The 24,863-nt window shown below is 31.6% G+C and overlaps 1 protein-coding gene across 7 annotated transcripts; it reads left to right on the top strand.

Annotated features, from left to right (window-relative positions):
* Positions 1-1,055: 1,055 nt before the first annotated feature.
* On the top strand, positions 1,056-22,369 carry LOC145159017 (putative disease resistance protein RGA3). 7 transcript variants are annotated; one of them, XR_013737436.1, is made up of 4 exons: positions 1,056-1,143; positions 7,785-7,968; positions 9,037-9,076; positions 9,525-9,540. XR_013737436.1 is itself a non-coding variant. In XM_079077908.1 (3 exons), exon 3 carries the CDS (start codon positions 16,189-16,191, stop codon positions 19,459-19,461), a length of 3,273 nt encoding a protein of 1,090 aa, XP_078934034.1. In that variant the 5' UTR covers positions 1,063-1,143; positions 9,525-9,627; positions 16,174-16,188; the 3' UTR covers positions 19,462-19,571. The 7 variants fall into 7 exon arrangements, 2 of the variants coding, with proteins under 2 accessions (XP_078934034.1, XP_078934032.1); XM_079077908.1 differs by lacking the exons at positions 7,785-7,968; positions 9,037-9,076 and adding an exon at positions 16,174-19,571 and having other exon boundaries at positions 1,063-1,143; positions 9,525-9,627; XM_079077906.1 differs by lacking the exons at positions 1,056-1,143; positions 7,785-7,968 and adding an exon at positions 16,174-19,571 and having other exon boundaries at positions 8,849-9,076; positions 9,525-9,627.
* The last annotated feature ends 2,494 nt before the right edge of the window (positions 22,370-24,863 follow it).

Raw genomic sequence — 24,863 nt, 5'->3', positions numbered from 1 at the left:
GTTGGACTCCCAACTCGCCGAGTCCATGCACCAAAACCCTAAAAACTTGTATCCATTAAAAAATCCTGGAACAGGTGTTACACCGTGTGCATTTTTTGGTTGGATTTACATGTTTTTTCGGGTCGGTTTCAAAAATTTTCGATTTTTTTGTTTTGGTTACCGGTTTTTTGCATTAACAAATATGTGATTATTACCGAATGATAGATTATAATTTATTAAAAATGATAATTTAAGTTTAATAAAAGAATAAAATTAAATAAGTTACATAATATGTGATAAAAAATTGTGTAACTAACACAAAAAGGGATGATATATTTATAAAGTTTGGCAATCGAATTTTTTTTTCGAGACCGCTCTTGGACCGGTCATAGTCGGTCTCGGAATTGTCTAATCTTTTCTGAGATCGGTCTCGGAATAGTCCGGTCTGTTTTGGACCTTGACGGTCTCGGACCAGTCTTTTCGGTCCGGTCTTTTCATTCTCCGGTCTAATTTTAGATCGGTTCGGTCTCGGTCTTTTTTCGGGTCCGATCCGAGATCTGTCTTTTTGTGCAGGTCTAGAATCTATGATCCATGCATAATGATATTAAACAAGGTAAACGGGGGTTAACGGTGAATCTAATTTATGTCTTATTTGCGTTTTAAACCACGAGACTGTTGATCATTTATTAATCTCTTGTTGTGTTAAATCTTCGATTTGGAACAAATATTGGCCATTGGTAGAATATTGCTACTCTTTCTTTTACAATCTAGGATATTCTTAAGAAAATAATTATCGGAGTCTAATTTCTATTTAAAAAATATGGGCAAGTTTATATTATTATATATATCGTTGAAGAAAATGATTTAATTATTATTAATTATATAACTCTGATAATTTATATTAATTATGGTACATCCATTATGTATAATCAAATACAATATTATTTGTATGAATATGATTCCATGTTTAATAATATATAAATTTCAATAAGACTTGGTCTGTGTGTCCCTTTCCCAATGTGAAAAACTATCACGTATTCCCTATGAGTTTTCTTGTCTAGGCTCACTATTTATCCCTCATATCCAGAATCCTTTCCCTTACATAGAAGAATTTTGAAAGAGAAAAGCAGAGAAGAATTTTGAAAGAGAAAAACAGAAACACAGGTATTTTCTTTTATTTATTGTTTACATGTATGTTATTGCTCGTATGTATAAACTCAATTCTTTTGTTTGTCCGGAAACCCTGGTTTGTGTATGATTCTGATCAAATAAAATTCAATTGATAAAATCTAGTTCACCTTTCATTTATACTCATTAATTAAACCTCAAAACATGGCATGAAATTAGTTGTTGATCATCAATTAAATCTATAAAATGTTTAAGAATCTCTATATACATTTTGATTGTTTACCCATCAAGACTCTCTCTTGTCAAGTATTCATCATGGAAGACATAGAATAAATAATAGTGAGACAATGTATTAACTTATGCGTTTCACTAATGGATGTTTAAAATGGTGTTGATTTTGAAACTTAATGTTTTAAAATGATTTTTTTTAATAAATTGTTCCATATAACAATTGTGTTTTCATTTTAGTTTTTATAGTTCTTTTGATTTTGTAGAAGAAAAAAGCGAACCGAGTAATTTAATTGGCATTTTTATCCCAAGCTGATCACATATATGTTGTATGCATGATTTTACTTTTAGGGGTGTTACTAGTTACAGTCTTAAAAGATGAAAAATATAAGAAAATTTGTGGTATATATAGATCAAAACTGAACAACAACAACAACAACAACAACAACAACAACAACAACAACAACAACAACAACAACAACAACAACAACAATAATAATAATAATAATAATAATAATAATAATACATTTTGTCAATTCAATAGTAAAATATAACATTCCACGTTTAGGATAAGTTACTCCTTAAACTTACAAAATAGTCTTTACACAATTTGTCAACTTAAAAATTTAATATAAGTATTTAACAAACTAATTTAGTTCTTCAACATATAAGTTCTTTGCGTAGTGAGCATGGCATAGATAATTTATGAGAAATAAAATATGCTTTTACTTTTCTTCATAATTATCTTTTTATACATATGAAATGATAATAAGTGTTTCAAAATATTATTAATTTTATCAAGATGTGACATATGTTTTAAAATACGACTCTTTGATTAGGTCAACATTATTGACTAATTAGTAATTATTTAATTATTTTTAAAAATTAGATAGTAGATATCATTATGTAAAATTAGGATATCAATTAGTATCTTTTAAATTAGGATAACATTATATAGTAACATTTATATATAGGGTTTTCAATATGTCTTTTTGATTAAGGATCGAATAAAAAGTATAGAGTTTTTACTCTCTTTTGGAGAATCCTTGTGTCTCGAATAACAGGTCTTATCAATTGGTATGTGAGCACCGATTCTGACAAAATCATTGCTCATCGGAGTACTATTCACACCGGTACTATACACGGTGTTCAATATTCATCGGAAATACTTTTCAAGACAACACTATTTATAGGTTACTGTTCATCATTTTTTATTTTTTGGGTATCAAGATGGTGAATAACACTGATCGAATCACTCGGCTGGAGACGGACTTGGCTAAACTTCGACAGGATCTGAAAGACGACAAGGATGCGAATTCACAAAGGTTCTACCGGGTAATGAAAGCTACCACTGACTTATTAGGTAAGTTAGGAGTTAAGTTAGGAAGCTTGAGTAGCATAGAAGAGGAAAAGAAGGCAATTTCCAAGGGACTCCAACTGGGAACATTAGAGGAATCTAATAAGAAAGACAATGCATTCAAAGAAGAGAAGGGAAAGGGCATGGAAGAAGAAGAGGGAAACAAAGGCAAATATGACAGTAATTGCAAAAGACCGACCTCCAGAAGATCAAGATGGCCATATGCTATGGTGAAGACGCCCACTGTTGGATCCACCACATGGAACCGTACTTTGAGATCGAAGTTATCGAAGACATTGCACAACTTAAGGAAGGAACTGTCTAAGAGTATGTGAATAACTTCGAGAAGATGACAGGTTGGCTGAGGGAATTGCTAGAACAGGTCTTGGAAGGAACGGTCATCAAAAGGTTAGAATCGAAATTCAAATCATCAGTAAGGGTCATGCAACTCAAGGGTCTAACCAACACAATGGTATTAGCGATTATGATCAATGAAAATCAAGCTCATGAGAACGAGACAAAAAATTATAGGGAATTAGGAGACGATCCACAATTTAAGCAATATTCAGTTCCAGAACTGAGATTTCCACCTTGAGGACAAGGTGTTTGTTTGGGAGGGGAATAATGATACGACTCGCCGATAAGGTCAACATTATCGACTAATTAGTAATTATTTAATTATTTATCTAAATTAGGTAGTAGCTATCTTAATTTGAAATTAGGATATCTATTAGTATCTTTTAAATTAGGATACGATTATCTAGTAACAATTATATATAGGGTTTCGATATGTCTTTTTGATTAATGATGGAATAAATATTATAGAGCCTTTACTCTGTTTTAGAGAATCCTTATGTCACGAATAATAGGTCTTATTAGGAAATTGATTATGCATGAATGCACAGATTTGTAATTATTTGACTACAAAAATGAGTAACACCAGATAAAGTAGGAGCTACATACATAATTTTCTAGAGGAATTGGTCGAACATGATTTTGTATGGTCGGGCGTAACTCTTCATGTGAAAAAGATGTTGAAGTACTAGGATAATTAGGAAACTCATTCAAAGATGGAGAAATAGAGGATTGATTGTATGTGGTATCATCAATATTTTCCACATCATAACACACATTTGGGATATATATATATATATATATATATATATATATATATATATATATATATATATATATGTATATATATATATATATATATATGTATATATATATATATATATATATATATATAACTTAAATAATTTAGAAGATAGATGTGGTATCATGAATATTTTCGACATCACAACACTTTCTGGCTTATTGACCAAAAGGGCATCGTACAAAAATGCAAGGATGAGCACGGTCCATGAATTTGTCACATACTATTGGTAAAGAAGAAAGAAAACAAGCACAACAAAATTCTTTAAGGGATGTGAAGTTAGGTTTTTCTATTATATAAAACCTTAAAACGAATGCATTTGATGCTGACTTGTAATTGAGTTTTAATGAGAGATAAAAAGGCTTGAATTAGGGAAAAACATAACTTATATGATTTAGAAGATAGAACCATGTGTGTCTTGTGAAATCATTAATGATGATTATAAAATATTTATAAACATCATGAGTAAGATGTTTATAGGGGCCCAAACGTCAACATTAAACAAGATCAAATGGAGCTTTAGAATTAGAAGTGTTATGAGGTTAATACAAAGATGATTGTTTATCTTTAGCACAAGTTAAGCATTTATCAATATCACTATAATGATAAGTAGAAGAAAGATTCAATAGGTTTTTCAGAGTATCTAAAGAAGCATGACCAAAATGTTTATTCAACAACATAATGTTTGAAGTAGAATTGAATACATGAGTAGATAATAAAAGAAAAAACACATTAAAATTAAATGAAGGATTTGATTGAGATCATGATACTTCAAAATCTACAAATCATTTATTCTTTTTCCAAGAACAACCAGTTCTATACTACTGTTTAATGATGGGTCCAACATGAGACATCTCTCATCAGTAAACAAAACATATGTTTGTAACTATGATTTGAGTTTGATGATAGAGATGAGATTGTAATTGAAGGATGGAACATATAATCCATCATTCAAGATTATTGCATCATGTATTTAAACATCAACATAATGAGAGATGAATAAAGTATGGCTATTAGGTATCAAAATTAAATGTGGTTGTGTGAATTTGGCCATACATAAAAAAGGATGTGAATTAGAACACATATGATTTAATACTCCAGTATCGATGATAAAAGATAAGTATGGTGGAAAAATATTGAAGAATTATACACATTAGCAACAAAATATGTAAGGAAAAAGAATTACCATCAACATGTATTCCACCATGAAGTATAGAAGAATTAGCATGAGTTAGAGCATATGAGTAAATGTTGTTTTGATTGAGAGGTTGAATGAGATGTTGATTTTTTTTCTTGACAAATAGTTGATGATAAATGAGTAGTTGCAATCTGAATAATAGATTTAGGTTCCCTTTTCTTTGATTTTTTGAATTTGAACATAGATGGAAAGCCAATTAACTGGTAACACTGAGACTTAGAATAACTAAACATCTTGTAATGAGATACACACCAATGTTTCTTTAAAGAAATATGTATTTGATCATTAGATACAACCATAACAATTGTATCAATGTTGATAGTGTAAGGAAGATTGATCTCTTGTGGCCTTGCTCCTGTATGATCATGGAGTAAATAGTAGAAACCGTTGGAAGTGGCTTCATCATCAAAATTTGACCTCAAAGAACTTTATAAGTGAAATTTAAACCCATACCAAATTAAATCAAGCATTGATCTTCAAGATATTTATTAATGCCAATACCAACAATACCTGTGTAATCTAGATTGTGTTGAACAATTCAAAGCTCATCCCAGATCTTTATCCATTTTGTTAAGTAAATGGAAAAATAATCAGATCCTTATGAAGAAGAATACAAATGTTGGTGGATTTGATAAATGAGAGCAACGTGGACTGTTTATAGCGATGATTAAGGTTTTTGCATATTGCATGAGCAGTTTGAAGAAATCAAACGCTATCATCGATGTTTCGACAAACAAAATTTAACAACCAACTACTTACAATAGAGATGACTGTGTACCAGCATGCATGTAATAGAGAATTAATTAATGATAGAGAAATGGTTTTATCGTCGAAAGAAAGGTTCTTTTTGGTAGATAGAACGATAATCATCGATAGTTTCCAGGTGGAAAAGTCAATTCTAGTGAAATCATTAGAAACAAGAAGAGTGCTTGGATTGTCAGATGATCCAAGTTCTTAAAAGGTCTTGATGATTAACAATGATAGATTGTGTATAATCATTTTCAAGAGCATACATGATTGATCAAATTGAGATTGAAACAGACAAATGAATATGAAATTGAAGAGAATTTTGAAAGATTAAGGTCAATAATAAAAGAGAATTACAGAAGATCGGATCGAAGTAAATACTTGTACCATGCTAAGGTCGATAACAATTAAGAGAGAGTTTTGACATCATTTTTTAATATTGCATTAGAAATGATCAAACTATAATAATACATATATGGACAGATGAAATAGAGTACAACTACTAACTATATTACCTAACAGAATTAAAGAGAAATTACTAATCTATCCTTTAGTAGTAACTAACTCTAAGTTAGAGTTAGTTATTACTAAGGGGTAGATTAGTAATAACTAACTCTAACTATTTTAGTTTATTGTAACTACCAATGGCGTGATTCTAAATATCATGTAAATAAAGGTTTTTTATGCTATTATTTATCTTATGAGGGGTAATTTTAGATAGTGGCTTTGTTTTTCATATGCTCTTATTATATGCATTATAACTTCATAATTTTATATTTTATACAAATTTGTGGAGTACAAAAGTTATATCGACCATATTTAAAGAATAAATAATAATAACGTCATTAATAATTGTATTTCAATTTCTTTCGCACTAAACATTTCAAAGGTTCCCTTGGCGATGGGACTAGTGATGAAAGAGTGGAATTCCACACATAACGTCAGAGTTCAAATCCTACACATGCAAAATATTATTAGTGCTCTGTGATTGACCTAACTTATAGATTAGTACGAGTTAACTTTGGACGCTCAGATGATGTAGTTTACTATTTTCTTTTTTTGAAAGGTTGTTGAACTTCATATTCATTAGATGCTCAACATCACACTAAAATTGATTTTTATCTATTAAAACACAACTAAATATTCCATCTCATTCAAAATTTTCATTAAACTATGCATTATAGGGCCATTTGTTTTTGAGAATGGGGTTACTTTTGCTTTTATGTTTTTTCCTTTTATTAAAATTTTATCTAAATAAAAAATCATAAGTTATTCTATATAACATATAGCATTACAAATTTTGTTAGCATCTTTAACATATGCACCAGATTTTGTTTTTCGAAAAATAAAATTTGTCCTATGTCGGAAACTCAATGGTTGATTAGTGAAATTCTAAAAAGATGGTTTTGATCGTTTTAATACAAACTAGCTAGCTCCTTTTAATGTTGGCCACATTTATATTATACGAATACTAGTCAGCAAGTTAAGTAAATTAATTCCAATCCGAAATACTGACAGCCTTATCTGTCGATATTCCATCGGAATAGGACGATAATGAACCGGTAAATCATGCCAACGGTATTCCGTCGTTATTTTTCTGATTTTTGTAGGCATTTTGTTGTTTTTCTAATAGCGAGTACATATTAAAAGTTTCATTATTTTGCATTTTCCATGGTAGTTTTTTATTGTATGCGTGTATGTTTTTCTTTCGGCATAAATTATATATCGAAATTTATGTAAGATAATCTAGATTATCTTACATAAAATATATTTAGTATTACAAGGATTTTTTTTAAAAACTATCAAATAAATCAAAGTCCAATTGCTTTTATTATTTGTTCATAACTTATGTTAATAGGGGTGTAAGGATTTACTAAAAGTTCAACTAACACAATTAATGTCATGCCAATTAGTTAATCATATTTAAAAAGAAACACCATTTTATAATACCTACCTCCGACCTTCATCTCACCACCTCTCTTTTCTTTCAGTGTCAACAGTGAAAAATGGTTGGCACTTTAGTGACTGTTGTTGCCGAGCGCATACATAAAAAGGTGGTCTCAATTGCTTCCAAAGAAATCGCCCTTGCTTGGGGCTACAAAAAGAAGTTGGACACTCTTGAACATACGTTGAAAATTATATGTGCCAAGTTACGGGATACTGAAAACGAAAAAGGTAAAAACCATGGTGTGATGGTATGGCTGACACTCCTAAAACATGTATTTGGTGAAGCTGATGATCTGTTGGATGAGGTTCATTACGAAATGCTGAGGCATGAGGTGGTGACACGAGATGTAACGAGAATGATATCCTTTAAATCTCTCCCTAGCTTGAAAACATTTTCAATTCGTAGAGGATTGGGACACAGGATCGAAAACATTACCGACAAATTTTTTGAGATGAATGAACATGCCAACAATTTAGGACTACAAAATAGACACCCTCTTGTCCAGGATGGTCTCTATCAGGAGACTGATTCATATCTAGATGAATTCAAAATTGTTGGAAGGGATAGTGATGAACTACATATCATACAACTTTTAACCGAATCAAGAAAAGAAGAAAAAATTAGGATTCTTCCCATTGTGGGAATGGGCGGGATAGGGAAGACCACACTCGCCGAGTCGGGCCTTCCGACCCGCCGAGTAGATCCCGATCCCGCGTCCCTGACTTAATGCCCCTACTCGACGAGTTGGACTCCCAACTCGCCGAGTCCATGCACCAAAACCCTAAAAACTTGTATCCATTAAAAAATCCTGGAACAGGTGTTACACCGTGTGCATTTTTTGGTTGGATTTACATGCTTTTTCGGGTCGGTTTCAAAAATTTTCGATTTTTTTGATTTGGTTACCGGTTTTTTGCATTAACAAATATGTGATTATTACCGAATGATAGATTATAATTTATTAAAAATGATAATTTAAGTTTAATAAAAGAATAAAATTAAATAAGTTACATAATATGTGATAAAAAATTGTGTAACTAACACAAAAAGGGATGATATATTTATAAAGTTTGGCAATCGAATTTTTTTTTCGAGACCGCTCTTGGACCGGTCATAGTCGGTCTCGGAATTGTCTAATCTTTTCTGAGATCGGTCTCGGAATAGTCCGGTCTGTTTTGGACCTTGACGGTCTCGGACCAGTCTTTTCGGTCCGGTCTTTTCATTCTCCGGTCTAATTTTAGGTCGGTTCGGTCTCGGTCTTTTTTCGGGTCCGATCCGAGATCTGTCTTTTTGTGCAGGTCTAGAATCTATGATCCATGCATAATGATATTAAACAAGGTAAACGGGGGTTAACGGTGAATCTAATTTATGTCTTATTTGCGTTTTAAACCACGAGACTGTTGATCATTTATTAATCTCTTGTTATGTTAAATCTTCGATTTGGAACAAATATTGGCCGTTGGTAGAATATTGCTACTCTTTCTTTTACAATCTAGGATATTCTTAAGAAAATAATTATCGGAGTCTAATTTCTATTTAAAAAATATGGGCAAGTTTATATTATTATATATATCGTTGAAGAAAATGATTTAATTATTATTAATTATATAACTCTGATAATTTATATTAATTATGGTCCATCCTTTATGTATAATCAAATACAATATTATTTGTATGAATATGATTCCATGTTTAATAATATATAAATTTCAATAAGACTTGGTCTGTGTGTCCCTTTCCCAATGTGAAAAACTATCACGTAATCCCTATGAGTTTTCTTGTCTAGGCTCACTATTTATCCCTCATATCCAGAATCCTTTCCCTTACATAGAAGAATTTTGAAAGAGAAAAGCAGAGAAGAATTTTGAAAGAGAAAAACAGAAACACAGGTATTTTCTTTTATTTATTGTTTACATGTATGTTATTGCTCGTATGTATAAACTCAATTCTTTTGTTTGTCCGGAAACCCTGGTTTGTGTATGATTCTGATCAAATAAAATTCAATTGATAAAATCTAGTTCACCTTTCATTTATACTCATTAATTAAACCTCAAAACATGGCATGAAATTAGTTGTTGATCATCAATTAAATCTATAAAATGTTTAAGAATCTCTATATACATTTTGATTGTTTACCCATCAAGACTCTCTCTTGTCAAGTATTCATCATGGAAGACATAGAATAAATAATAGTGAGACAATGTATTAACTTATGCGTTTCACTAATGGATGTTTAAAATGGTTTTGATTTTGAAACTTAATGTTTTAAAATGATTTTTTTTAATAAATTGTTCCATATAACAATTGTGTTTTCATTTTAGTTTTTATAGTTCTTTTGATTTTGTAGAAGAAAAAAGCGAACCGAGTATTTAATTGGCATTTTTATCCCAAGCTGATCACATATATGTTGTATGCATGATTTTACTTTTAGGGGTGTTACTAGTTACAGTCTTAAAAGATGAAAAATATAAGAAAATTTGTGGTATATATAGATCAAAACTGAACAACAACAACAACAACAACAACAACAACAACAATAATAATAATAATAATAATAATAATAATAATACATTTTGTCAACTCAATAGTAAAATATAACATTCCACGTTTAGGATAAGTTACTCCTTAAACTTACAAAATAGTCTTTACACAATTTGTCAACTTAAAAATTTAATATAAGTATTTAACAAACTAATTTAGTTCTTCAACATATAAGTTCTTTGCGTAGTGAGCATGGCATAGATAATTTATGAGAAATAAAATATGCTTTTACTTTTCTTCATAATTATCTTTTTATACATATGAAATGATAATAAGTGTTTCAAAATATTATTAATTTTATCAAGATGTGACATATGTTTTAAAATACGACTCTTTGATTAGGTCAACATTATTGACTAATTAGTAATTATTTAATTATTTTTAAAAATTAGATAGTAGATATCATTATGTAAAATTAGGATATCAATTAGTATCTTTTAAATTAGGATAACATTATCTAGTAACATTTATATATAGGGTTTTCAATATGTCTTTTTGATTAAGGATCGAATAAAAAGTATAGAGTTTTTACTCTCTTTTGGAGAATCCTTGTGTCTCGAATAACAGGTCTTATCAATTGGTATGTGAGCACCGATTCTGACAAAATCATTGCTCATCGGAGTACTATTCACACCGGTACTATACACGGTGTTCAATATTCATCGGAAATACTTTTCAAGACAACACTATTTATAGGTTACTGTTCATCATTTTTTATTTTTTGGGTATCAAGATGGTGAATAACACTGATCGAATCACTCGGCTGGAGACGGACTTGGCTAAACTTCGACAGGATCTGAAAGACGACAAGGATGCGAATTCACAAAGGTTCTACCGGGTAATGAAAGCTACCACTGACTTATTAGGTAAGTTAGGAGTTAAGTTAGGAAGCTTGAGTAGCATAGAAGAGGAAAAGAAGGCAATTTCCAAGGGACTCCAACTGGGAACATTAGAGGAATCTAATAAGAAAGACAATGCATTCAAAGAAGAGAAGGGAAAGGGCATGGAAGAAGAAGAGGGAAACAAAGGCAAATATGACAGTAATTGCAAAAGACCGACCTCCAGAAGATCAAGATGGCCATATGCTATGGTGAAGACGCCCACTGTTGGATCCACCACATGGAACCGTACTTTGAGATCGAAGTTATCGAAGACATTGCACAACTTAAGGAAGGAACTGTCTAAGAGTATGTGAATAACTTCGAGAAGATGACAGGTTGGCTGAGGGAATTGCTAGAACAGGTCTTGGAAGGAACGGTCATCAAAAGGTTAGAATCGAAATTCAAATCATCAGTAAGGGTCATGCAACTCAAGGGTCTAACCAACACAATGGTATTAGCGATTATGATCAATGAAAATCAAGCTCATGAGAACGAGACAAAAAATTATAGGGAATTAGGAGACGATCCACAATTTAAGCAATATTCAGTTCCAGAACTGAGATTTCCACCTTGAGGACAAGGTGTTTGTTTGGGAGGGGAATAATGATACGACTCGCCGATAAGGTCAACATTATCGACTAATTAGTAATTATTTAATTATTTATCTAAATTAGGTAGTAGCTATCTTAATTTGAAATTAGGATATCTATTAGTATCTTTTAAATTAGGATACGATTATCTAGTAACAATTATATATAGGGTTTCGATATGTCTTTTTATTAATGATGGAATAAATATTATAGAGCCTTTACTCTGTTTTAGAGAATCCTTATGTCACGAATAATAGGTCTTATTAGGAAATTGATTATGCATGAATGCACAGATTTGTAATTATTTGACTACAAAAATGAGTAACACCAGATAAAGTAGGAGCTACATACATAATTTTCTAGAGGAATTGGTCGAACATGATTTTGTATGGTCGGGCGTAACTCTTCATGTGAAAAAGATGTTGAAGTACTAGGATAATTAGGAAACTCATTCAAAGATGGAGAAATAGAGGATTGATTGTATGTGGTATCATCAATATTTTCCACATCATAAGACACATTTGGGATATATATATATATATATATATATATATATATATATATATATATATATATATAACTTAAATAATTTAGAAGATAGATGTGGTATCATGAATATTTTCGACATCACAACACTTTCTGGCTTATTGACCAAAAGGGCATCGTACAAAAATGCAAGGATGAGCACGGTCCATGAATTTGTCACATACTATTGGTAAAGAAGAAAGAAAACAAGCACAACAAAATTCTTTAAGGGATGTGAAGTTAGGTTTTTTTATTATATAAAACCTCAAAACGAATGCATTTGATGCTGACTTGTAATTGAGTTTTAATGAGAGATAAAAAGGCTTGAATTAGGGAAAAACATAACTTATATGATTTAGAAGATAGAACCATGTGTGTCTTGTGAAATCATTAATGATGATTATAAAATATTTATAAACATCATAAGTAAGATGTTTATAGGGGCCCAAACATCAACATTAAACAAGATGAAATGGAGCTTTAGAATTAGAAGTGTTATGAGGTTAATACAAAGATGATTGTTTATCTTTAGCACAAGTTAAGCATTTATCAATATCACTATAATGATAAGTAGAAGAAAGATTCAATAGGTTTTTCAGAGTATCTAAAGAAGCATGACCAAAATGTTTATTCAACAACATAATGTTTGAAGTAGAATTGAATACATGAGTAGATAATAAAAGAAAAAACACATTAAAATTAAATGAAGGATTTGATTGAGATCATGATACTTCAAAATCTACAAATCATTTATTCTTTTTCCAAGAACAACAAGTTCTATACTACTGTTTAATGATGGGTCCAACATGAGACATCTCTCATCAGTAAACAAAACATATGTTTGTAACTATGATTTGAGTTTGATGATAGAGATGAGATTGTAATTGAAGGATGGAACATATAATCCATCATTCAAGATTATTGCATCATGTATTTAAACATCAACATAATGAGAGATGAATAAAGTATGGCTATTAGGTATCAAAATTAAATGTGGTTGTGTGAATTTGGCCATACATAAAAAAGGATGTGAATTAGAACACATATGATTTAATACTCCAGTATCGATGATAAAAGATAAGTATGGTGGAAAAATATTGAAGAATTATACACATTAGCAACAAAATGTGTAAGGAAAAAGAATTACCATCAACATGTATTCCACTATGAAGTATAGAAGAATTAGCATGAGTTAGAGCATATGAGTAAATGTTGTTTTGATTGAGAGGTTGAATGAGATGTTGATTTTTTTTCTTGACAAATAGTTGATGATACATGAGTAGTTGCAATCTGAATAATAGATTTAGGTTCCCTTTTCTTTGATTTTTTGAATTTGAACATAGATGGAAAGCCAATTAACTAGTAACACTGAGACTTAGAATAACTAAACATCTTGTAATGAGATACACACCAATGTTTCTTTAAAGAAATATGTATTTGATCATTAGATACAACCATAACAATTGTATCAATGTTGATAGTGTAAGGAAGATTGATCTCTTGTGGCCTTGCTCCTGTATGATCATGGAGTAAATAGTAGAAACCGTTGGAAGTGGCTTCATCATCAAAATTTGACCTCAAAGAACTTTATAAGTGAAATTTAAACCCATACCAAATTAAATCAAGCATTGATCTTCAAGATATTTATTAATGCCAATACCAACAATACCTGTGTAATCTAGATTGTGTTGAACAATTCAAAGCTCATCCCAGATCTTCATCCATTTTGTTAAGTAAATGGAAAAATAATCAGATCCTTATGAAGAAGAATACAAATGTTGGTGGATTTGATAAATGAGAGCAACGTCGGACTGTTTATAGCGATGATTAAGCTTTTTGCATATTGCATGAGCAGTTTGAAGAAATCAAACGCTATCATCGATGTTTCGACAACAAAATTTAACAACCAACTACTTACAATAGAGATGACTGTGTACCAGCATGCATGTAATAGAGAATTAATTAATGATAGAGAAATGGTTTTATCGTCGAAAGAAAGGTTCTTTTTGGTAGATAGAACGATAATCATCGATAGTTTCCAGGTGGAAAAGTCAATTCTAGTGAAATCATTAGAAACAAGAAGAGTGCTTGGATTGTCAGATGATCCAAGTTCTTAAAAGGTCTTGATGATTAACAATGATAGATTGTGTATAATCATTTTCAAGAGCATACATGATTGATCAAATTGAGATTGAAACAGACAAATGAATATGAAATTGAAGAGAATTTTGAAAGATTAAGGTCAGTAATAAAAGAGAATTACAGAAGATCGGATCGAAGTAAATACTTGTACCATGCTAAGGTCGATAACAATTAAGAGAGAGTTTTGACATCATTTTTTAATATTGCATTAGAAATGATCAAGCTATAATAATACATATATGGACAGATGAAATAGAGTACAACTACTAACTATATTACCTAACAGAATTAAAGAGAAATTACTAATCTATCCTTTAGTAGTAACTAACTCTAAGTTAGAGTTAGTTATTACTAAGGGGTAGATTAGTAATAACTAACTCTAACTATTTTAGTTTATTGTAACTACCAATGGCGTGATTCTAAATATCATGTAAATAAAGGTTTTTTATGCTATTATTTATCTTATGAGGGGTAATTTTAGATAGTGGCTTTGTTTTTCATTTGCTCTTATTATATGCATTATAACTTCATAATTTTATATTTTATACAAATTTGTGGAGTACAAAAGTTATATCGACCATATTTAAAGAATAAATAATAATAACGTCATTAATAATTGTATTTCAATTTCTTTTGCACTAAACATTTCAAAGGTTCCCTTGGCGATGGGACTAGTGATGAAAGAGTGGAATTCCACACATAACGTCAGAGTTCAAATCCTACACATGCAAAATATTATTAGTGCTCTGTGATTGACCTAACTTATAGATTAGTACGAGTTAACTTTGGACGCTCAGATGATGTAGTTTACTATTTTCTTTTTTTGAAAGGTTGTTGAACTTCATATTCATTAGATGCTCAACATCACACTAAAATTGATTTTTATCTATTAAAACACAACTAAATATTCCATCTCATTCAAAATTTTCATTAAACTATGCATTATAGGGCCATTTGTTTTTGAGAATGGGGTTACTTTTGCTTTTATGTTTTTTCCTTTTATTAAAATTTTATCTAAATAAAAAATCATAAGTTATTCTATATAACATATAGCATTACAAATTTTGTTAGCATCTTTAACATATGCACCAGATTTTGTTTTTCGAAAAATAAAATTTGTCCTATGTCGGAAACTCAATGGTTGATTAGTGAAATTCTAAAAAGATGGTTTTGATCGTTTTAATACAAACTAGCTAGCTCCTTTTAATGTTGGCCACATTTATATTATACGAATACTAGTCAGCAAGTTAAGTAAATTAATTCCAATCCGAAATACTGACAGCCTTATCTGTCGATATTCCATCGGAATAGGACGATAATGAACCGGTAAATCATGCCAACGGTATTCCGTCGTTATTTTTCTGATTTTTGTAGGCATTTTGTTGTTTTTCTAATAGCGAGTACATATTAAAAGTTTCATTATTTTGCATTTTCCATGGTAGTTTCTTATTGTATGCGTGTATGTTTTTCTTTCGGCATAAATTATATATCGAAATTTATGTAAGATAATCTAGATTATCTTACATAAAATATATTTAGTATTACAAGGATTTTTTTTAAAAACTATCAAATAAATCAAAGTCCAATTGCTTTTATTATTTGTTCATAACTTATGTTAATAGGGGGTGTAAGGATTTACTAAAAGTTCAACTAACACAATTAATGTCATGCCAATTAGTTAATCATATTTAAAAAGAAACACCATTTTATAATACCTACCTCCGACCTTCATCTCACCACCTCTCTTTTCTTTCAGTGTCAACAGTGAAAAATGGTTGGCACTTTAGTGACTGTTGTTGCCGAGCGCATACATAAAAAGGTGGTCTCAATTGCTTCCAAAGAAATCGCCCTTGCTTGGGGCTACAAAAAGAAGTTGGACACTCTTGAACATACGTTGAAAATTATATGTGCCAAGTTACGGGATACTGAAAACGAAAAAGGTAAAAACCATGGTGTGATGGTATGGCTGACACTCCTAAAACATGTATTTGGTGAAGCTGATGATCTGTTGGATGAGGTTCATTACGAAATGCTGAGGCATGAGGTGGTGACACGAGATGAAACGAGAATGATATCCTTTAAATCTCTCCCTAGCTTGAAAACATTTTCAATTCGTAGAGGATTGGGACACAGGATCGAAAACATTACCGACAAATTTTTTGAGATGAATGAACATGCCAACAATTTAGGACTACAAAATAGACACCCTCTTGTCCAGGATGGTCTCTATCAGGAGACTGATTCATATCTAGATGAATTCAAAATTGTTGGAAGGGATAGTGATGAACTACATATCATACAACTTTTAACCGAATCAAGAAAAGAAGAAAAAATTAGGATTCTTCCCATTGTGGGAATGGGCGGGATAGGGAAGACCACACTGGCTAAGTTGGTTTACAATAATCCAAAAATTGAGCAACATTTTGATGCTAGAGTTTGGTTGTGTGTTTCGGTTACAGTTGACGTCGACACAGTTCTTGCAAAGATTTGTAGATTTCTTGGCGGATATAAATGTAATTTACAAACTAGGGTCAACCTAATTACATATCTTCAAGAGAAGTTGGGATCAAAAAGATATTTGGTAGTCTTGGATGGCGTTTGGGATAGAGAGATGACACATTGGGATGATTTCCAGAGTTGTATGCTAAAAGTAAACCCACAGAACGGAAGTTGCTTTCTTGTCACTACACGAAATCTTGAAATTGGAAGTAAGGCTTTTAATGAGGAGTTCCACGCTTTGCAAGGTCTTTCAGATGATGACTGTTGGTCTATCTTTAAAGAGAGAGTGTTTGTAGCAGGACAACCATTGTTGCCAGAATTGGAGGAGATAGGACGTGATATTGTGGACAAGTGTCGTGGTTTGCCCTTGTTAGTAAAGGTAATAGGAGGCATGTTGCGAAACTATAATAACAAAGAGAAATGGTTGTCCATCAGAGATAGCAACGTTTGGGATCCAGAAGAAGGACATATAGTTAAAAAAATCTTGAAACTAAGCTTTGATAATCTGCCTAATTATGTTGTCAAGCAATGCTTCACATATTGTTCCATTTTCAACAACAGCAGGGTCATGAACAACAAAGAACTTATCCAATTGTGGATGGCTTTAGGGTTGGTTCTAGATGATGAGAGTACAAAAAAGGAGATGGAGGACGTTGGAAATGATATTTTCCAAATTTTAGTAAGAAGTTCAATGCTCCAAGATGTTAAAAGGGATGAGTATGATTACTTCACTTATTTTGGCATCCATGAAATTGCTTCTTGTGGTATGCATGATCAGATGCATGATCTTTCAGTATCACTTTCCAAACATGCAAGCTCGTGTCTGATGCTTTCGACAAATAATGATATTGTACATATTCCTCAGGTTAAACATCTTTCTATGTACCAAGAACGGAATGAGCATTGTGAATTCAACACCAAGCTTTCTAGGGTGATAAAAGATTATCTCACAACTAGAAGTTTGCAAACACTGTTCTTTGAGGGTGAAATTGAGAAAGGCATTTCCTTTCAACGTTTCAACTCCATACGAATACTAAAACTCTCTTGCTGTGAAGTAGAGGAGCTAGACGATTCTCTTGGAGAGTTGGTGTATCTTAGGTTTCTTGATTTATCATACACCCGAATCCAATTTCTTCCAAAATCTATTGGTAAACTTTACCATTTGCAAACTCTCAAGTTGTATGGCTGCTATGGTCTCCTAGGATTGCCGGAGGAAATGACAAATTTGATAAGCCTAAGAAACTTAGAGTTTCCAAAAATTGTCAGAGTGCACAAGGTGGGACAACTGACTTCTCTACGAACCTTACCTTTCTTTGGTGTCCATGGATGGAAAGGATATCAAATTGAAGAGTTGGGTAGTCTGAAACACCTTCATGGAGAGATCCAAATTTTCAATCTGGAAGAAATTAGCAGCAAAGAAGATGCTTTGAAGGCTGATTTATCAGGAAAGAAAAATTTATACATGATTGATTTCATTTGGTCTAGGAATGAAGGTTTCAATAGAAATGACTTGGATGTATTGGAAGGCTTGCAACCCCCTGAAAATGTGAAACATTTGACAATTGTAAATTTTTCTAGTGATAATTTTCCAGCATGGGTAATGAAGATGTCAATCAATAATGATGGAAAATGGGCGCCCCTTCGTAATCTCGTGGGGATCAAATTATCTGGATGTAGCAGTTGCCTCTATCTTCCGATCCTTGAGTACTTGCCACTTCTTCAAGATCTTGTGTTACAGAACATGGACAATTTGAAATGCTTAAAAACTTCTTTACACCAAGGCGACAATGTTACAAGATTAATGAAGCCTTTATCTCCATCACTGAGATCTCTCCAACTAAGTGGTATGAAAAGACTAGAAAAATGGATAGATACAACAACGAATAGCTCAACAATGATATCGCCTGTCCTTGAGACGTTGCATATTCATGAGTGCCCAAAGATAATTCTCTTAGACGAATGGCATCCCCATCCTCTTGTTTCCTTACAAATAGATAGTTGTGATAACCTCGTATCCATTAAGAGCATTCAAGGCCTAAAATCTCTGGAATCTTTAGAAATCCACAAATGTCCTAATCTTTTAAGAATACCCGAGTTATCCCACCAAGGAAATTCTTTAAAGATCATGAGAATCATTTGCAGCAGTAAATTGACTTACTTACCTCGTGAAATATTCAACTGTTTTTCCTTCTTAACCAAGTTGTCACTTGGTCCCTTCTCCAATGAGCTCCATTCTTTCCCAAGTCTCCAAGGAATAGAGAAGTTGAGAAACCACCTTCGCTCGTTAGAATTGTCTGGTTGGCATCATTGGGAGTCAATACCAGAAGAAATAAAACACCTAACGTTACTCACTCGGCTTTTCATATATGGTTTTGGAATGCAAGAATTGCCCACCTGGTTAAACAATATGTCATCTATCCGAGATATGAGGTTCTATGATTGCCCCAGGTTGGATAGAGGACTGGTTAAATTGGGAGCACTACGGGGAAGTGGATTATGTCTTCTTAAATGGAATGAGAGTTATATGGATATGTTAGTTGATTAGAGGTTTTAGTTTGCAAAAAGGTTGAACATGGTTTTGAGTTCATGTATTTTACTTTGTCTGTGTGGTTATTTCATCTTTATAAACATATATAATCAATAATATCTGTCACAATTACAGGAATCACTTGCAACATTCTATTTAAAAGATTTATTCAAGTTAACTCACCAATTAAGTTGGAGGGAGTTTAGTTTTGAGTATTAAGTAACAAAGGGGGCTTGCTGGACCACCAGGTAACATCCATAAAAATCCTTATGAGTGAAAATGAATCTTTACTAGTATTAGCATATGCAATGATTTGTAGGGAATGGTATCATTCTCTTATAGCCCCTGTAATAATATGACTTGCCCAGCGAATAGGAACGTAGTGGTTGAAATGCAAAATTTCACACAGAAGGATGCCTCTTATAGGTTTAAGGTTCACTACATGAAATGTCCTTTTTAGCGACCATTTCTTTAGTGACTACTTAAAATATTGTCACTAGTAACATCATTGTCACCATATATTAAGTCATCATTTTCGAACATTAAGATAGCGACACAATAACGATCATTGAATTAAAAAATGCAAAAATTTAGTGATTATTTATAATTTGGACAAAAAATTAGTGAGTATAAAATAATGGCCATTAAATAAAATTGCAAAATTGCAAAATAAATTGTTACAAAAAAATTGTAGTCACTGCATTGGAGGCTAAATGACCAAAAATAATGGTCACTTATTTGAGGCTTAATGACAAAAAATTATGGTCACTGTATTCAAGACTTAGTGACCAAAAATAACGGTCATTGTAATGACCAAAAATAATGGTTATTTGAGACTTAGCGAGAAAAAATAATAGTCAGTAAATACTCTTCTTTTTCTAACCTGCCTTAATGTCAGATAAAAATATTATATATTATAACTACGTAGCAATGGTCATTAAATTTTTAATGATCATAAAATAATGGTCATGAACTATTTATATGTTTATAAGTTGAACAAAAGATAATGGTCACTACAAACTAAATATTACAAATATTGTTATTAACTAAACAACAAAACTGAGAATTATAAACTTAAATTTTGTAAATGGTCACGAGGATAGTTTGGTAATTACCATTTTGATTGAAAGGCATTATGGTAATTTCACATGAAAAACACAATATTAGATATTATTGTGTCATTACATAGATGTTTGATTATTTCATGTTAATAATTTTCAACCATTTGATGATTATTGTATGATCATAAATATAAACTCAGTTACGAAATTATCATTTGTATAATTTTATTACATTTCATTTCATTGCATAACTTATCAAAAAAATGAAAATGACAACAATGCCCTTACTTTGAACCAATGAAAAATCGCATCTCCATTACGCACAATCCTTTCCTCCCTTTCTTCTATTCACAATCTGCATCGACCACCGCCACCATCGTTACCATGCATTTCATCTTCCGCCGATGCTGCTCCAAGGCATGTATGTATACCAACATAAGCTTCTAAGACTTACAATTTATTCTTCTGCTTCGATTTTAGGTATGTTTCTCGACACTCTTCTACTTCGCATGACGATCGTTTTTGCAGAAATAATACATCAACTTCAATTTTTTATTTTTTAATATAAAACATCCAATTGCTGTTCATTTTAGGTGGATTTCAGTATTGTTGTTATAGGTTAATTTCGCTAAACTTAATTCCTTCAATTTTATGAACAACAAGTGTTGTATGAAATTCCACAATGAAATGCTAATAGTACACTGCAATGCGAACCAAACACGCTTGTAGTACACTTGCCAAGACTTGTGTTTCCCATTTTCATGCATACTTTTGATTTCAAACTCTATATGACATTATCTTTTTATCAATCTCTTTTATAAAATACTAAAATGTGCATAAGGATTGTATCATGGAAGGCTGAGTGAATGTGGTACCACATATGGCAGGCCATATCTTCCCTGTGAATTGAGAAGTGGAGCCCTTGGTCCCAATGAGTTTGTTAAAACTTTATACTTATTGCACACTACAACTTACTACATTTGTAAGTTATTCACCAAGTGTTTACAACCCTCACCATATTACACTTATATAAGGCGAAAAATATCATCATACTTCCATTTCGTCCTTTGGAAAAAGCTAGCCATTTATAGCAAAACATTATTCAAATAAAAAACAATTTCATTGGTACAATACTATAAAACCTTAATAAGTAAAAAATGGAAAGTACACATGCCACCGGTTTGTTGGAATCCTATGTCACATAGGACCTTGGAGACCAATCAATCTAGTTTATGGCAAGTTGGTCTAAAGCTAGTTTCCTTATTCTATGTTACAAGTCGGTGTTTAGGATTATATATACATTGTTTTAGATCGAGTTATGATCATTGAGAGACATTGTAAACACCATTACTTTTTAGTGATTTTCACATAATAATCAAAGAGTTATTTTGGTTAATTGTGTTTACATATTCTGAACTTAAATTGGTATCAGAGCTCGAGTGTTGGAAGCTTTGAGATCAAATACTTGCCTGTTGACGAGCTGTTCAACATGTCAGATACAGGGGAAGAAGGAGGAGTTGCTCCGGTAAGGGCAAAAGAAGTAGGATCGACTGTCGTTGCTTGTCCCATGCTCAATTCGACAAACTACACTGTGTGGGCACTAAGAATGAAGGTTGTCTTACGAATTCACGAAGAATGGACTGTAATCGATCCAGGAACATATGAGAATGAAGAAAAGGATTTCCTGGAGATGGGCTTGCTATATCAGGCTATCTCGGAGACTCTAATCATGCAGATTGGAGATGTTGAATCCTCAAAGGCGCCCTGGGATGCGCTTAAAGCTTGTAACGACGTGATTTTTCAAAACAAAATTTTCAATTTTAAAAGTCATAAAACATATGTCTCATCATTGATTCTAAAAAACAACCAACAAGTTTTCAGTACTGTTGAAAAATGTTTTTATATGTGATCATCACTGAAATAAGACGAATTGGTTTTATATTATCTAACAAATATTATCAGTTATTTCAGGTTGCGTGGATTCGTGCTTAATTATGAAATAGAAAAATATGCAAAAGACGAAATACGCAAAGACGGAAAAATAGACGCAATATTTGGTCGTTTGAAAACAAAACAAATCAACACTAAAATTGTCAAGAATTTAAAAACCTCAAGGGTCAAAAATGGAAATTCAATTCACAATTGGATATATATATATATATATATATATATATATATATATATATATATATATAATATAAATATATGTATATATATTATATTGTATATATATGTATGTATATTGTATATTATATATATATATATATATATATATATATATATATATATATATATATATTGGAAAGAAATCTTCACAAAAGCAAAAGTACCAAACATCATGTGTGCTTCCAACCCTTACAATCAATCACTTCATTACTTTACCTTAAACAAACAAGAGTTGCTTGATTCCTTTGCATATATATAGATGCATGTTTACATGAGTTTTTGTGTGTGTTTTGTGTTTCCTTGTAATATATCTCCTATTACTCTCTCATCTCCAGAAGAATAAACACATAGCCAACCTCAAAATACTCTCCAAACACCCTCCAAATACCCTCCTTAAACCTCCTCCAAAAACCCTTTCAAATCACCACAACCATCATCACCTTGCTGATTTTCGACTTCAGAATTTACAAGTTAAGAAAAAATTCACCGAGCCCAACTCAACAAGATAATACGGGAGAGATTTGCAACGCAAATTATTCAGGACCTTACCTACATCCAGGAATTTTCCTCGATTTTTTTGACCACTGCAAACCCCAGAGAGACGCGAGAGAGAATTGGCTATCCAGAGAGATTTACTACGAAAATCTATATTCATAACCACCCAAAGCTCTTTCAACATCACCCTCTTTGTTACCTTATACCACCAAAACTACAACCTTATTCCACCTTCTACCACCCTCCAAATACCCACTTCAACCTCATCAAATCACCTTAAAAAATCTCATACCCACATACAAAAAACATTACCCGTGTATTTTGTATCGTTTTGTAAACAATTCATTGTTACATAAAAAGAACTTATTGTTACTTACCGGATTGAACTTTGAACAAATAGAGACACAGTCTATTAAGATCCAGTCCAATTCTAAACCAGTTCAGTCAATTTATTGACGAACCGACTTTATATATATTTATATATTTATATATTTTATTACAGCTTTACGTCATTTAAATACTGTCATTTATTTCATTTATAGCTTTCAGTCATTTATAGCTTTCCAGTTTATATTTATTCCGCACTTCTTATTTTTTTTTTCGCATCTTATCTCCTTAAATATATATATATATCTGTCACCCAGTAACTGGTATCCGAGCCTTTATTCGTGGTAATCAGATCGTATATTTTCAACAATTGGTATCAGAGCTTGTGTGATTTACCTTGAAATTTTTGTCGAAAACTTTTGGTTAGCGTTTATAAACCTTCCATAAGCTTTTCTTTAAAAATTTCATTTTAATATCACTTGTTCAAAATCCTTAAAAAAAAATTATTAAAAAAATTAAAAAAAAAAAATTTAAAAAAAAAAAATCTTAAACAAAAAAAATTCAGAGCTTGTGTGATTTACCTTGAAATTTTTGTCGAAAACTTTTGGTTAGCGTTTATAAGCCTTCCATAAGCTTTTCTTTAAAAATTTCATTTTAATATCACTTGTTCAAAGTCCTTAAAAAAAATTATTAAAAAAATTAAAAAAAAAAATTTTTAAAAAAAAAATCTTAAACAAAAAAATTCAGAGCTTGTGTGATTTACTTTGAAATTTTTGTCGAACACTTTTGGTTAGCGTTTATAAACCTTCCATAAGTTTTTCTTTAAAAATTTCATTTTAATATCACTTGTTCAAAATCCTTTCAAAAACAAAAATTTTATTATGTCTTCTGCTAATTATTCCAACATGAACTCTGTTTCTATTGCTAACAGCTTGGGATCTGGTTCACGGGCACCCATACTTATTCCTGAAGAGTATAATTCGTGGGTTGGCCGTATGAATCTTCATCTTAACACCATAAGTGAAGATGTCTGGAATTGTGTAGAAGGAACATATGTTACTCCAGAAAATATGGCTACTCTTGCTACAAATCAAGCCACTCTTGCTGAAACCGAAAAAAGGCTGCAACTCCAAGCCAAAAAGGAACTTGTGTCTGGAATTCCCCACAGTATTCTAAGTCAAATGGATGACATAATACTGTTGACTGCAAATCAAATCTGGGAAAATTTAAAAAATCGTTTTTGTGGAAATCAAAGAATTATTGGAAACAAAAGAACATCTGTTTTAAATGAATTCGATAATTTCAAGATGCTTTCATCAGAAACCATCCATGATGCTCATGATAGGTTCAATTTTATCATGGTAAAAATGA

The sequence above is a fragment of the Lactuca virosa genome, chromosome 2, assembly GCF_052849685.1.
Source record: "Lactuca virosa cultivar CGN04683 chromosome 2, Lactuca_virosa_CGN04683_v6, whole genome shotgun sequence".
Classification (NCBI taxonomy): Eukaryota; Viridiplantae; Streptophyta; class Magnoliopsida; order Asterales; family Asteraceae; genus Lactuca; species Lactuca virosa.
The sequence above is the reverse complement of the archived record's forward strand: the minus strand, read 5'-3'. Positions and strand labels throughout refer to the sequence as shown.

What these genes read in the sequence shown, in the direction of transcription:
- LOC145159017 (XM_079077908.1), top strand. Translation starts at nt 16,189, where the DNA reads ATGGTTGGCACTTTAGTGACTGTTGTTGCCGAGCGCATACATAAAAAG.